At 47.2% G+C, this 11,692-nt stretch overlaps 1 protein-coding gene across 1 annotated transcript in view; it reads right to left on the bottom strand.

Moving 5' to 3' along the window:
* The window catches only part of IL15RA (interleukin 15 receptor subunit alpha), a 52,606-nt gene that overhangs the window by 11,293 nt on the left and 29,621 nt on the right, over positions 1-11,692 (bottom strand). Inside the window, exons 3-5 of the mRNA XM_040450955.1 lie at positions 8,952-9,146; positions 3,894-3,986; positions 1,247-1,441 (exon numbers count right to left, since the gene is read on the bottom strand). Coding sequence (XP_040306889.1) covers positions 1,247-1,441; positions 3,894-3,986; positions 8,952-9,146 — 483 coding nt within the window. The remainder of the gene's footprint in view (positions 1-1,246; positions 1,442-3,893; positions 3,987-8,951; positions 9,147-11,692) is intronic.

Below are 11,692 nucleotides of genomic sequence, written 5' to 3'. Positions count from 1 at the left end.
ATTAAAAATGGGCGGAGGACTTGAAAAGATGTTTTTCCAAAGAAGACATACACATGGCCAACAGGCACATGAAAGGATACTCAACATCACTGATAGTCACGGAAATGCAAGTGAAAAACCACAATGAAATATTACCTTACACCCGTGAGGATGACTAGAGTCAAAAAGGCAAGACATAACAAGTGTTAGGGAGGATGTGGAGAAAAGGGAAACTTGTGCACTGTTGGTGGGAATGTAAACTGGTGCAGCCACTGTGGAAAACAGCATGGAGGTTCCTCAAAAGATTAAAGAGCTACCACATGATCCAGTAATTCTATTGGGTATTTACCCAGAGAAAGCAAAAACACCAATTTGAAAAGTTATATGCACCCGAATGTTTATTGCAGCACTATTTACAACAGCTGAGATATGGAAGCAAGCCCAAGTGTCCATCAATAGATGAATGGATAAAGAAGATGTGGTGTGTATAGTCACAACGGAATGTTACTCAGCCATAGAAAACAATGACGTCATGCCATTTGCAACAACACAGACAGACCTAGACAGTATCAGGCTAAGTGAAATAAGTCAAACAGAGAAAGACAAATACCGTACGATTTCACTTGGATGTGGAATCTAAAAAACAAAACAAATGAACAAACAGACAAAAGCAGAAACACTCATAAATACAGAGAACGAACTGATGGGTGCCAGAGGGGAGGAGTGTGGGGGGCATGGGCCAGGTGGGTGAAGCGGGGGCGGGAGATACAGGTTTCCAGTTATGGGATGACCAAGTCATGGGGATGAAAGGTGCAGAATGGGGAATGTAGTCAAATGTATTTTGTGGTAGCGAAGAAAACCCCCACAAAGAATCAGATATGCCTTTGCGGCAGACGCAGATTACCAAGGGCTCTTTCATACCGCAGATTGTGACTCCAGATTGCAGAAAGCTTCCACCGTCCTCCCATATTGGGAGACGGCAGATACCATTCAGATCGGCAAAGCCTCTGCCATGCAGGTCAGTACGCCGAGCCTTCTCACCTCTGGGAGACGGACTTTCTTTTCCAGCTGGACCGAGCCAAGGCAGAGCACAGAGGTTAGAGAGCAGAGCAAGGAGGCTGTGGCACAGAGCAGGAGGCGGAGGGTTGCTGAGTGGCCTGGACTTTGGATTGCAAGGTGTGATGCTAGGCAGCCAGCTCACTCGAAGTCTCCACCCACATCTCATGGACTGCTGACCTCTCCTAAAGTATGCAAAGCCAGTGCTAACCTGGCGTCTCCTGCGAGGCAGAGGGGGTGTGTTCCAAGGCCTTTGCTGTTGTCTGAGCTGGGGCTCGGGAGGGTTCATTATTGATTACCCCTGTGGTTCCCGCAGCCGGAGGCTTTGATGGTATCAGCCTGGAGCCTGGCTCAGTAGCTGCCTTTGTGGCCACTGTGCTGTCTGACTTGGAAGTGAAAGCTGGCTCTGTAGGAAAGTGCAAGATATGGAGAACATAAATACTTTGAAGAGTGTCTCTGTGCAGCTCTAGAAGACAGTGGACTTCAGACTTGCTCTAGTGAGCCCACCCCGGGCCGGCCCTGGCCCAGCACCCTCCTCCAGGGCTCTTTGGGGAAATCCCTTCAGTGAGTAGCCTATTCCTCCATCTGGATGGCCGAGGGACATTTGAGAACACGAGAGGATCTACAGCTATTTATCATGGTGCACGTAACCTAAAGATCCCACGGATTCGAGTCGTTCCTGGCTTGTTTACTAGAGAAGGCTCGGAAGATGCAGTGAGAGACTGATCTCAAAAAACAAGTATGACTGTATTTACCAAAGATATCTGGGCTGCTGATTTTAGTTTCCTTTCTGCGTTGTTTGCACACAACTTTTGAAATAAGGGGAAGCCTGAGATTCAGCCAGACCGAGTTTTAGAGTATTTGAAGACAGTGCCCTGGTTTTGCCCCGATCTAAGGGAGGGCAGCCCTCCTGGTGTTTATGTCCTCACCCTCCCTGTGCTAATTGGCATATAGCCGCTCCCAAACTGTGAGGCGTGGTGGCAAGACTTCACTATTCTCTTTCCATGAAAAATGGGTCTTCCATTGCACTCTCATGTCTGAGAGTTTGATGGCACAGTTTCATCTGACCACGTGTTTGATGCACGAAGCAAGGCTGGGAGAGGCCCCTTGATTATTCTCGTCAGTGGGTGATCCGGGCATGACTTGGGTCAAAGGGGTCTTGGAATTACCCCAAACTTAAATGTAGCCAGTACTCTACTATATCCTCTTGTTTGTAGTCAACTAACTAACTAGGAGGAAACCTCCTTCTGGCCTGTCTTCCCTTCAGCATTGGTTCTCAGCCTTGGCTCCCTGAGAATCACCTGGGGAGCTTCTAGAACCCGAATTCCCAGACTGCTCCCCAGACCACCAGAGTTCCAAGGAGATCCCAGTGTGCATCCACGGCTAAGAAGCCGTGTTCTAGCTCAGAGCTGCCAACGGCAGCAGAGAGACTATGCCTGGGGCCAAAAGGGGGAGACAAGGGCCAGGAAAAGCCACTGGATGACCAGACATAAAACATCAAGAGTTAAGTGTAAAGTAAGGCTTTCCCAGGATATAGAGCACATTGTCCCAAGCAGCTAAGGTCTCAAATTTTCTTGACATCAGGACAGTGCCGGGGCGCACCTGGCTTGGTTAAGTGTCCAACTTCGTCAGTTCAGGTCATGATCTCTTGGTTCATGAGTTTGAACCCTGCATCGGGCTCTGTGCTGACAGGTCAGAGCCAGAAGCCTGCTTCAGATTCTGTGTCTCCCTCTCTCTCTGCCCCTCCCCTGCTCTGTCTCTGTCTCAAAAATAAACATTTAAAAAGAAAAACACATCAGGACAGTGCTGAGCAAATTGGGATAGAAGATTACCTAAGAAAGACCCTGGAAATGCGGGGTGTTTGCAGCTTTTTACCAGAGCTGTCATAGTTGGGATGGTTGGGGGACAATTCTTCAGGGGTCCCTCATGTTTCCCCATGCCTTGTCAGCAGAGTCCCTGACAGCCCTTTCTCAGGACTAACTTTTCAAGGATGCTCATGAAATCTCGGAAGGTGGAGATGGCACTTCCCTCTGGAGCAAAGGGCAGACATGGTTGGCCAGTTATAAAAGACTCCAGTTGCTTGAACTCAGCCTCCTCTCCTGTGGGGCAGCCTGCTGGATGTACAGGCATCTTCTAGACCCATCCCTGCTGCCCCCGTGGGACACAGGGAGGAGGGAATTGACAAAAACATGCCCACGCTCCCGCTGACTGCTGAGCCCTGTAAGGGAGTCCTTGGTCTCTGAATTGGGGAGCTACTGTTCTCTGCTGGCACCCAGGAAGTTTTGGTGGGTTAACACACCAGGCAGGCAAAACCTCAGATCCTCCTCAATACTTGATGAGGAAATACATCTGCAACTAAATCTGATCCGGCATATGAAAAGTGGATTTGGAACCACTATTAATTACAGGAAAACCTTGGATTGCAAGTAACCTGTTCTGTGAGTGTTCCACAAGACAAGCAAACATTTCTAATAAATTTTAACTTCATAAACCAGTGATGTCTTGCAATACAGGTTGTACGTGACGCTGAACATCACATGATCATACCTGAGCCAATGGTTCTTGAAATTCGCGTTGATATACGAGTGCTTTAGATTACAAGCATGTTTCCAGAACGAATTATGCTCGCAAACCAAGGTTTTATTGTAAGTCCAATGAAACCTGGATATCAAGCACCTTTGATTTAAAAGAGAAAATGAAGCTACTATAAAATTTAATTTTAACTCAAATAAAAAGTGGGTTCTGTTTGTTGGAGTCTGCAGTGGGACTCCAGCAGGGCCTCAAGAATCTGACACATTTGTGGGGACCTGAGAGGTGGTGGAGAATGGGAGTCCTTAAAACGTTTCCAACATCCCTACCTTTTCCAGAAAGGGAGGTGCTCTCTGGCTCTGGGGTCACCCCTGCCGGCATTTCTGTAGAGGATGGCTTTAGATGAGTCAGGGAGGGGTCTCCTAGAGAGAGCATAACCACATGGCATTTATGAGCCTGAGGGTGGAGACTTGCTTCAGAACTGGCTATAAATAAAAAAATAATACATACAGAAATTTAAAATGGAGATATCCGGCTTCCTGGGAGAGGTCAGAAGCACAAGAAATAGTCAACAAACAATGTGTCCCAATCGTCATTCCCATGCAAATGCAAACAGACTGCCAACTATTTTTCTAGGCTTTCCAAAAAGTTGAGCACATATCAAATGTCTTTTATTTTTGGGTAGAAGGGTATTCATGAGACCAACTCAGTTTTATAATGTTGTCTTTTACATGGGAAAATACATGACTACTCAGTAGCTTCAGTTATTTTGTAAGGAAAAAAAAAAAAAGCATCCCAAGCACAAGAGGTTAGGAAAAGTAATGGAGGGAGCTGTTAGTGGCAGAAGGTGAGATGTCTTTGTGCCAGTGAAGTCTCAGGGTGCTCGAGTCTGTAGGTTCTACAAGTCTATAATTCCAGGTCTCCCCCCTTCCTTCCTCTCGCCCCACCCCCCACCAGCTGGTTCAGAGCCTACAACCCTTCTCCGTCCTGGATTCATTCATCCAAATGGATTGGAACTTCAAAGAAACAGTCACTCTCCCTGCAGTGGAAAGCCCTTAGTTTTGCCCCTGGATTATAGGTACCAGCGTGCGCCCGGACTGGACAGAGTAAGCTGTCTCCTCTGTGTTTTTGCCACAGTGCTATTGCTCGTACCTGTCCTCACCCAGCTCATCATTGGAGTGGCATTTGATGCCATGTGGTACTATGTTCTGCCGCTGAGTGATTCCCTTGCAACAAACAGAAGGCTTCCTCCTTGCCCTGATGTCTGCGAGACGGACGTGCAGGGGGAGAGGGAAGGAGCGCACACTCAATGAGAAAGTCTGGCTCTTCAAGGACTCTTACAGCAGAGGGAATTTGCTCTAGAACAACTCCTTCTGTCCCCTTCCCCAGAGAGGAGTTGAGAATGTTCACAAATGTTATATGAGAAAGTATCTAGCTTGCAGTTGGATATCCACCAAATATGCAATAAACTATGAGCTAATCTTTATGTTTCCAAAGTAAGGGACTTAATAGTCCTGGAAATAGCCCTACTGGCTTCCACTCCAAGGTTGTTGACTTCTTCTGGCAAAATTACCCAGTTGTGGACGGTTAAAAATAATTGATTCGGACAACCTTCCCTCACACGTGCTCTGGAGTGCTGGCTGGACACCAGCCATGGGTGACCAGGCTAAGGGAATCTGCTCGGTGGGTACCCCCATTCTCCTGGGTGGCTAACAACAGAGAACAGTAATAATTTCCCTGCACACCATCTTCTAGGAAGAAATTGGGAAAGATCTCTGGAAAGCAAGCATGCTGTGAGCATACACCCTTGTCTGTAGCCAAATTCTATCATAATCTTAAAGCACTGATAGTAATAATATAGGCATAACTCAGAGAGATATTGTGGGTTCAGTTCAAGACCACCATGATAAAGTGAATGTGGCAATAGAGCAAGTCAGATGAATATTTTCGTTTCTCAGTGCATAGAAAAGTTATGTTTAGGGAGGGGCCAAGATGGCGGAACAGCATGGAAGTTTTTTTGCGTCTCTTGTCCCTGAAATAGAGCCAGATCAACACTAAACCATCCTGCATACCTAGAAAACTTATTTGAGGATTAATACAACAATCTGTACAACCTGAACCTGAGAAAAGTTATGTTTACACTATAGTTTATTAAATGGGAAATAACATTGTGCCTAAAAAAATCAATATACATACCTTAATTTAAAATGCTTTCCTGCTAAAAAATGCTAACCATCATTTGAGCTTTCAGTGAGTCATAATCTTTTTGCTGGTGGAGGGTCCTCCCTCGATGGTGATGGCTGCTGACTGATCAGGGTGGTGGTTGCTGAAGGTTGGGGTGGCTGTGGCGATTCCTTAAAATAAGACACCAGTGGGGGCACCTGGGTGGCTCAGTTGGTTAAGCATCTGACACTTTGTTTTGGCTCAGATCATGATCTCACAGTCCATGGATTTGAGCCCCGCATCAGGTTCTATGTGGAGCCTGCTCAGGATTCTCTCTCTCCCTCTCTCTCTGCCCCTCCCCCACTTGAGTGCACACACTCTCTCTCTTTCACTGTCTCTCAAAATAAATAAACAAGGGGCGCCTGGGTGGCGCAGTCGGTTAAGCGTCCGACTTCAGCCAGGTCACGATCTCGCGGTCCGTGAGTTCGAGCCCCGCGTCGGGCTCTGGGCTGATGGCTCAGAGCCTGGAGCCTGCTTCTGATTCTGTGTCTCCTTCTCTCTCTGCCCCTCCCCCGTTCATGCTCTGTCTCTCTCTGTCTCAAAAATAAATAAAAATGTTAAAAAAATTTTTTTTAAAAATAAATAAATAAATAAACAAAACAAAACAAAATAAGAGACCCCAATGAAGTTTGCTGCAGCGACTGACCCTTCCTTTCACAAATGATTTCTCTGTAGCAGGTGATGCTGTTTGATAGCATTTGGCCCACAGTAGAACTTTCAAAATTGAAGTCAATGCTCTCAAACCTGCTGCTGCTTTACAACTGAGTTTGTGTCATATCCTGAATCCTCTGTTGTCATTTCAACAATCTTCACAGCATCTCAGCAGGAATAGATTCCATCTCAGGAACCCATGGGAAGCAGCTCCTCATCCATTCAAGTTTTATCCTGAGATTGCAGCCATTCAGTCCTATCTCAAGGCCCCACTTCTGATTCTGGTCTTCTCGCTGTTTCCACCTCATCTGCAGTGACTCCCTCCACTGAGGTCGTGAGCCCCTCACAGTCATCCACGAGGGCTGGAACCAACTTCTCCCAACTCCTGTTATCCTGTGAATGTCGATGTTTTGACTCCTTCCCACGAATCATGAGTGTTCTTAATAGCATCTGGAATGGAGAATCCTTTCCAGAAGGTTTTCAATTTACTTTGCCCAGATCCATCAGAGGAATGGCAGCGATAGCCTCATGGAATGTATTTCTTAAATAATAAGGCTTGACAGTTGAAATGACTCCTTGAGCCATGGGCTACAGCATGGGTGTTGTGTTAACAGGCATGAGAACAATAACAATGCCATTATCCATTTCCGTCGGAGCTCTTGGGTGACCAGGTGCATTGTCAATGAGCAGTCATATTTTGAGAGGAGTCGTCTTGAGCAGTGGGGCTCAGCAGTGGGCTTAAAATATTCAGGAAACTATGGGGCACCTGGGTGGCTCAGTCAGTTGAGCGACTGACTCTTGGTTTTAGCTCAGGTCATGATCTTGAAGTTCATGAGTTCGAGCCTCACGTCAGGCTCTGTGCTAACATTGCAGAGCCTGCTTGGGATTCTCTCTCTCTTTCTCTCTATGCCCCTCCTCTGCTTGTGCTCTCTCTTCATTTCTGTCTCTCTCAAAATAAATAAATAAACTTAAAAAAATGTTCAGTAAACCATGTTGTAAACAGAAGTGCTGTCATCCAGGCTCTGTCGTTTCATTTCCAGAGCACAGGCAGAACGGATTTAGCATAGTTCTGAAGGGTGCTAGGAGTTTTGGAATGGTCAGTGAGCATTGGCTTCAACCCAAAGTCACCAGCTGCATTAGGCCCTCATGTGAGAGTCAGCCTGTCCTTTGAGGCGTTGAAGCCAGGCATTGACTTCTCCTCTCCAGCTATGAAAGTCCTGGATGGCGTCTTCTCTCACTCTAAGGCTGTTTCATCTGCGTTGATCATCTGGATAAGCCAGATCTTCTGGATAACTTGCTCGCTTCACCTGCACTTTTATGTTGTAGAGACGACTCCTTTCCTCAAATCTCTTGAGCCCACCTCTGCCGGCTTCAAGCTTCCCCACCCCTGTCAGCTTTCATAGAACTGAAGAGAGGTCGGGCCTTGCTCTGGGTGAGGCTCTGGCTTAGGGGAATGTTGTGGCTGGTTTGACCTTCTATCCAGACCACTCACACTTTCTCCAGAAAGAAACACTCATGTGTTCTCCGGAGTAGCACTTTCAGTTTCCTTCAAGGTCTTTTCCTTTGCATTCACAACTTAGCCAACTGTTGGGCACAAGGGTCCCAGCTTTTGGCCTGTCTTGACTTTTGACATGCTTTTTTTTCACTAAGCTTATTTATTCCTAGTTTTTGATTTGAGAAGAGATGTGATTCTTACTTTCACGTGAACACTTAGAGGCCATTGTAGGGTTATTAATTGGCTTAATTTCCATATTGTTCAGTCTCCGGCAACAGGGAGGTCCGAGGAGGGGGAGAGATGAGGTAGGAGTCAGTCGATGGAGCACTCACGATACATACACAACATCGGCTGATGAAGTTAACTGCCTTACATGGGTGTGGGTTGTGGCACCCCAAAGCAATTACAGTAGGAACACCAAAGACTGTTGATCCCAGATCACCACAACAAATATGAGAAAGTTTGAAATACATCAAGAATTATCAAACTGTGACCTAGAGACACAAAGTGGGCAACTACTGTTGGAAAAATGGCATCGACAGACTGACTCGCTTGAGGCAGGATTGCCACAAACCTTCAGTTCATAAAAACAAAACAAAGCAAAACAAAACACACAATTATGTGTAAAGTGCAACACCGCAGAGCGCAACAGAATGAGGTGTGGCTGTAGTGAATGTTGATCAGGGCTCACTTAACATTGCTACAACCCGCAATGTTGACCTCAGGTTCATTTTCTAGAGGATGAACGAAGTTCCAAGATAGGAAGGCCCTTGCTCAGGGTGGTGTGGGGCCGAGCCAGGGTTGGAACTCAGAATCGTGTGACCCTAAATCCTGTACATTTCCCACCCCCAGAGGTGTTGTTTAGAGGTCCAACGGTTCAGTTAGCCTCAGACTTCCACACAAACGTCTTGTCCCCCTCCCCCAAGAGATGGGCTACCGCAGCCTTCCACACTGCCTTCCGTTCTCTGTACGGTCTTGGCGAGGGGGACAGAGAGACAGCGCAGGGCCATGTACTTACTGATGCACTTGAGATTGGGAATTGTCCAGTGGGCAGTGTTCGTGGTCTTGTTGAGCACGCACTCTGTCAGGGTGGACGTCCCGGCTTTCCGCTTGAAGCCAGTGTTACAGGTATACCGCTCGGTGGAGTTCAGTTTGTAACTCTTGACCCGGATGTCTGCATGTTCCACAGATGTGGGAGGAGGGCACGTGACGCCTGCAAAGGTGCAGACAAGAGAGGAGAGGTGACCACCTTTCAGCTGGCTCAGAGGAGCTCCCCAGGGTCACTTGGGTGGCACTCAGCACCTTCGAGCCAGGGACTGGCTCTCCTGGGGGCCCCTTAGGATCCACCCCACATTCCAAGCATGTGGAAAACGTTCAGTAAGGGCTCTCATCGTTTGGAGGCCTCCCAGGAGCCTTGCCTTAGGCGCTCGCCATCCAGCATGGCTCGGGACTGGGGAGTCATCAGTGGAAACCCTTCTCCCTGCCCTCCCCTTGCTATTGGTCTTCCCGGCCCACGCAGCCTGGGCCTCTGAGCTCTCTTGCCTGAAAACAGGAACAGCCCTGGGATGCTCTCCCTGCTTGTTCTCCCTGAAAGCCTTTCATCCGTTTCTGTAACACAGCCCGGTATCTTCAGAAATGCATATGATGGCTTCACTCCTTCCTGGTTGCCCGCTGCTCTTAGGATAAAAACTCACATCCTCAAGAAGTCTTCAAGGCTCTGCTGGATGGGGCCCCACCTCCTCCCTAGCTACTCTCCCCCTGCCCCCCACCCCCGGCCACACTGGCCTTCGGTCCCCCCCACCCTCGGCCACTCACCATGCCTACCGCTCTCCCCAGCCCATCTCCTGCCATCCTCCCTAACTTGAACATGACTTTCTCAGGAAAGCCTTCCCTCCCTGCCGCTCCCCCCTCAAAGCAGCCAGGTCCCATAGTTCCGTGTTCTTTCCCTGCGCAGTCAGCTGCCTTCAGGGATGTATGGAAGACACTGAGATGTTATAATGTCTGTCTGTCTGTCTCCTAATGTGCGCTGCGAGCTCTAGAGGGTGGGGGCCACATCTGTTTTGCCCGACACCACCCTCCCTGAGCCTAGTACAGTAACTGGCAAGAGAAGGTGTTCAAGAAACACCTGTTCAGAGAATGACATTCATTATGCACATGCCCTTTACCCCAGCGATTTCGCTTCTAAGAATTTTCCCGACAGACATGCTGGCATATTTATGAAGTGAGTATGTACAGAGTTATTGATTATAGTAGCCAGTATCTGTGTGAATTACCTCGCATGTGGTCAGCAGGAGACTAATTTAGTAACTTACAGTACAGCTACTCCTGGAAGAAGTGCTAGTCAGACCTCTGTAACAGACGAAAGGGTGCTCTTTATCACTGAAGTGGAAAGATCTCCCAGATACACTGTTACATTAGGAAGAAGACGAACAGAACCCCATGTGTCATTTGCTGCCATCGGTGAAAAAAGAAGAAATGGTACCTATCCACAATTTTTTGTCTGTACATAAAATCTCTGAAAAGATGCAAAAGACTATTAACACTGGAGGAGAGACAGCTGAGGACACGCTGGGAGTGGGAGACTTTTTACTGAATGCCTTATCATAGCTTCTCACTTTTTTCCTTTCCATACTTTCTGAATTTTTAGTAGTACAAATGTTTTACCTGTTAAAAATGCTTTTGAAAGTTTTTGGAATGGTCTGTTTCTTCAGCTGTTTTGTAAATGGATGTTTTTCCTTTTCATAGATTACATCTATGCCAGGGTGAAAATTGAAATAGTTAATAAATAACCAGTGCCGAGATGCTGACCAATTGGTATGGGTGCGGGCAATCATGGGGGCCGGGCGGCTGGCCACTGGCCACAGATGGAAGGCCACACTGATGAGGGCTGGCAGAATATTAGTTGTGCCCAAATGTTACATACTGTTTAAAATACATGAAATTCTTCATAATGAAATAAGTTGGGGTGAGTGATTTTGGGGTACCCTGCCATAGGAACTCAGACCTCAGTTGAATCTAGGGCAAGAGAGGGGTAAATCATGCCAAGTGTGAGTGTTCACTGCTTCTATTGTAAGATGTTGCCTGTGAAATAAATGTGAGAAATGCAGAAGATTCTAGAATTAGGTATTTTTGGCTTTCTCTGAGCCAGTTAAGGCAGCTTGAGGTAAAATTGAAGCCAAGAGGTTTTGCAAAACCATTGGGAGGATTCTGGGCCCTCTTTTGGGAGACAACCCACCAGTCACTCCCAGCAGACTGTGGGTGTGACGAAGTGCATGCCCAGTGAAAACTAACATACCTTTTGTCAGAAGAATGGTACCAAAAGAAGGTAAGAGCCAGAGCTAGACCGATTCAAGTTTTCTCCAATCTGTGCTACAGTGTTGAAAATGCCCCCCACCCTTTCTAATTAGAAGTTGAAAGATTTGAGCAAGATTTAGACCCTAAGATTTTCTTCGGTATGAAACTTACTGGTTAAACCCCATGTCCTGGGACTTGCCCGACCATGTACATTGACTTCATTTTTGTGGCACCTCTACAGAGAGGTGCTCAGTAGATCTGCAGGGTAAGCTCCAGACCTGGTCTAATGACTTGAGGGCGTGATACCTACTGAAGTTCTTGATCCCCATATCTGGATATATCCCGGGAACACACAGTTCTAGTCTGCAAGTCTGATGATTTAACTACTTGAAAATACTGTAAATGGCCCAAATCCCAAACGGACGAGGTGAGTTCAGTCACCTGTCCACAGTAGACTTTGGTGCA

Source organism: Herpailurus yagouaroundi, unplaced genomic scaffold (assembly GCF_014898765.1).
Source record: "Herpailurus yagouaroundi ecotype Mexico unplaced genomic scaffold, PumYag 203, whole genome shotgun sequence".
NCBI classification, from domain to species: domain Eukaryota; kingdom Metazoa; phylum Chordata; class Mammalia; order Carnivora; family Felidae; genus Herpailurus; species Herpailurus yagouaroundi.
This window is presented reverse-complemented; position numbering and strand designations above follow the sequence as displayed.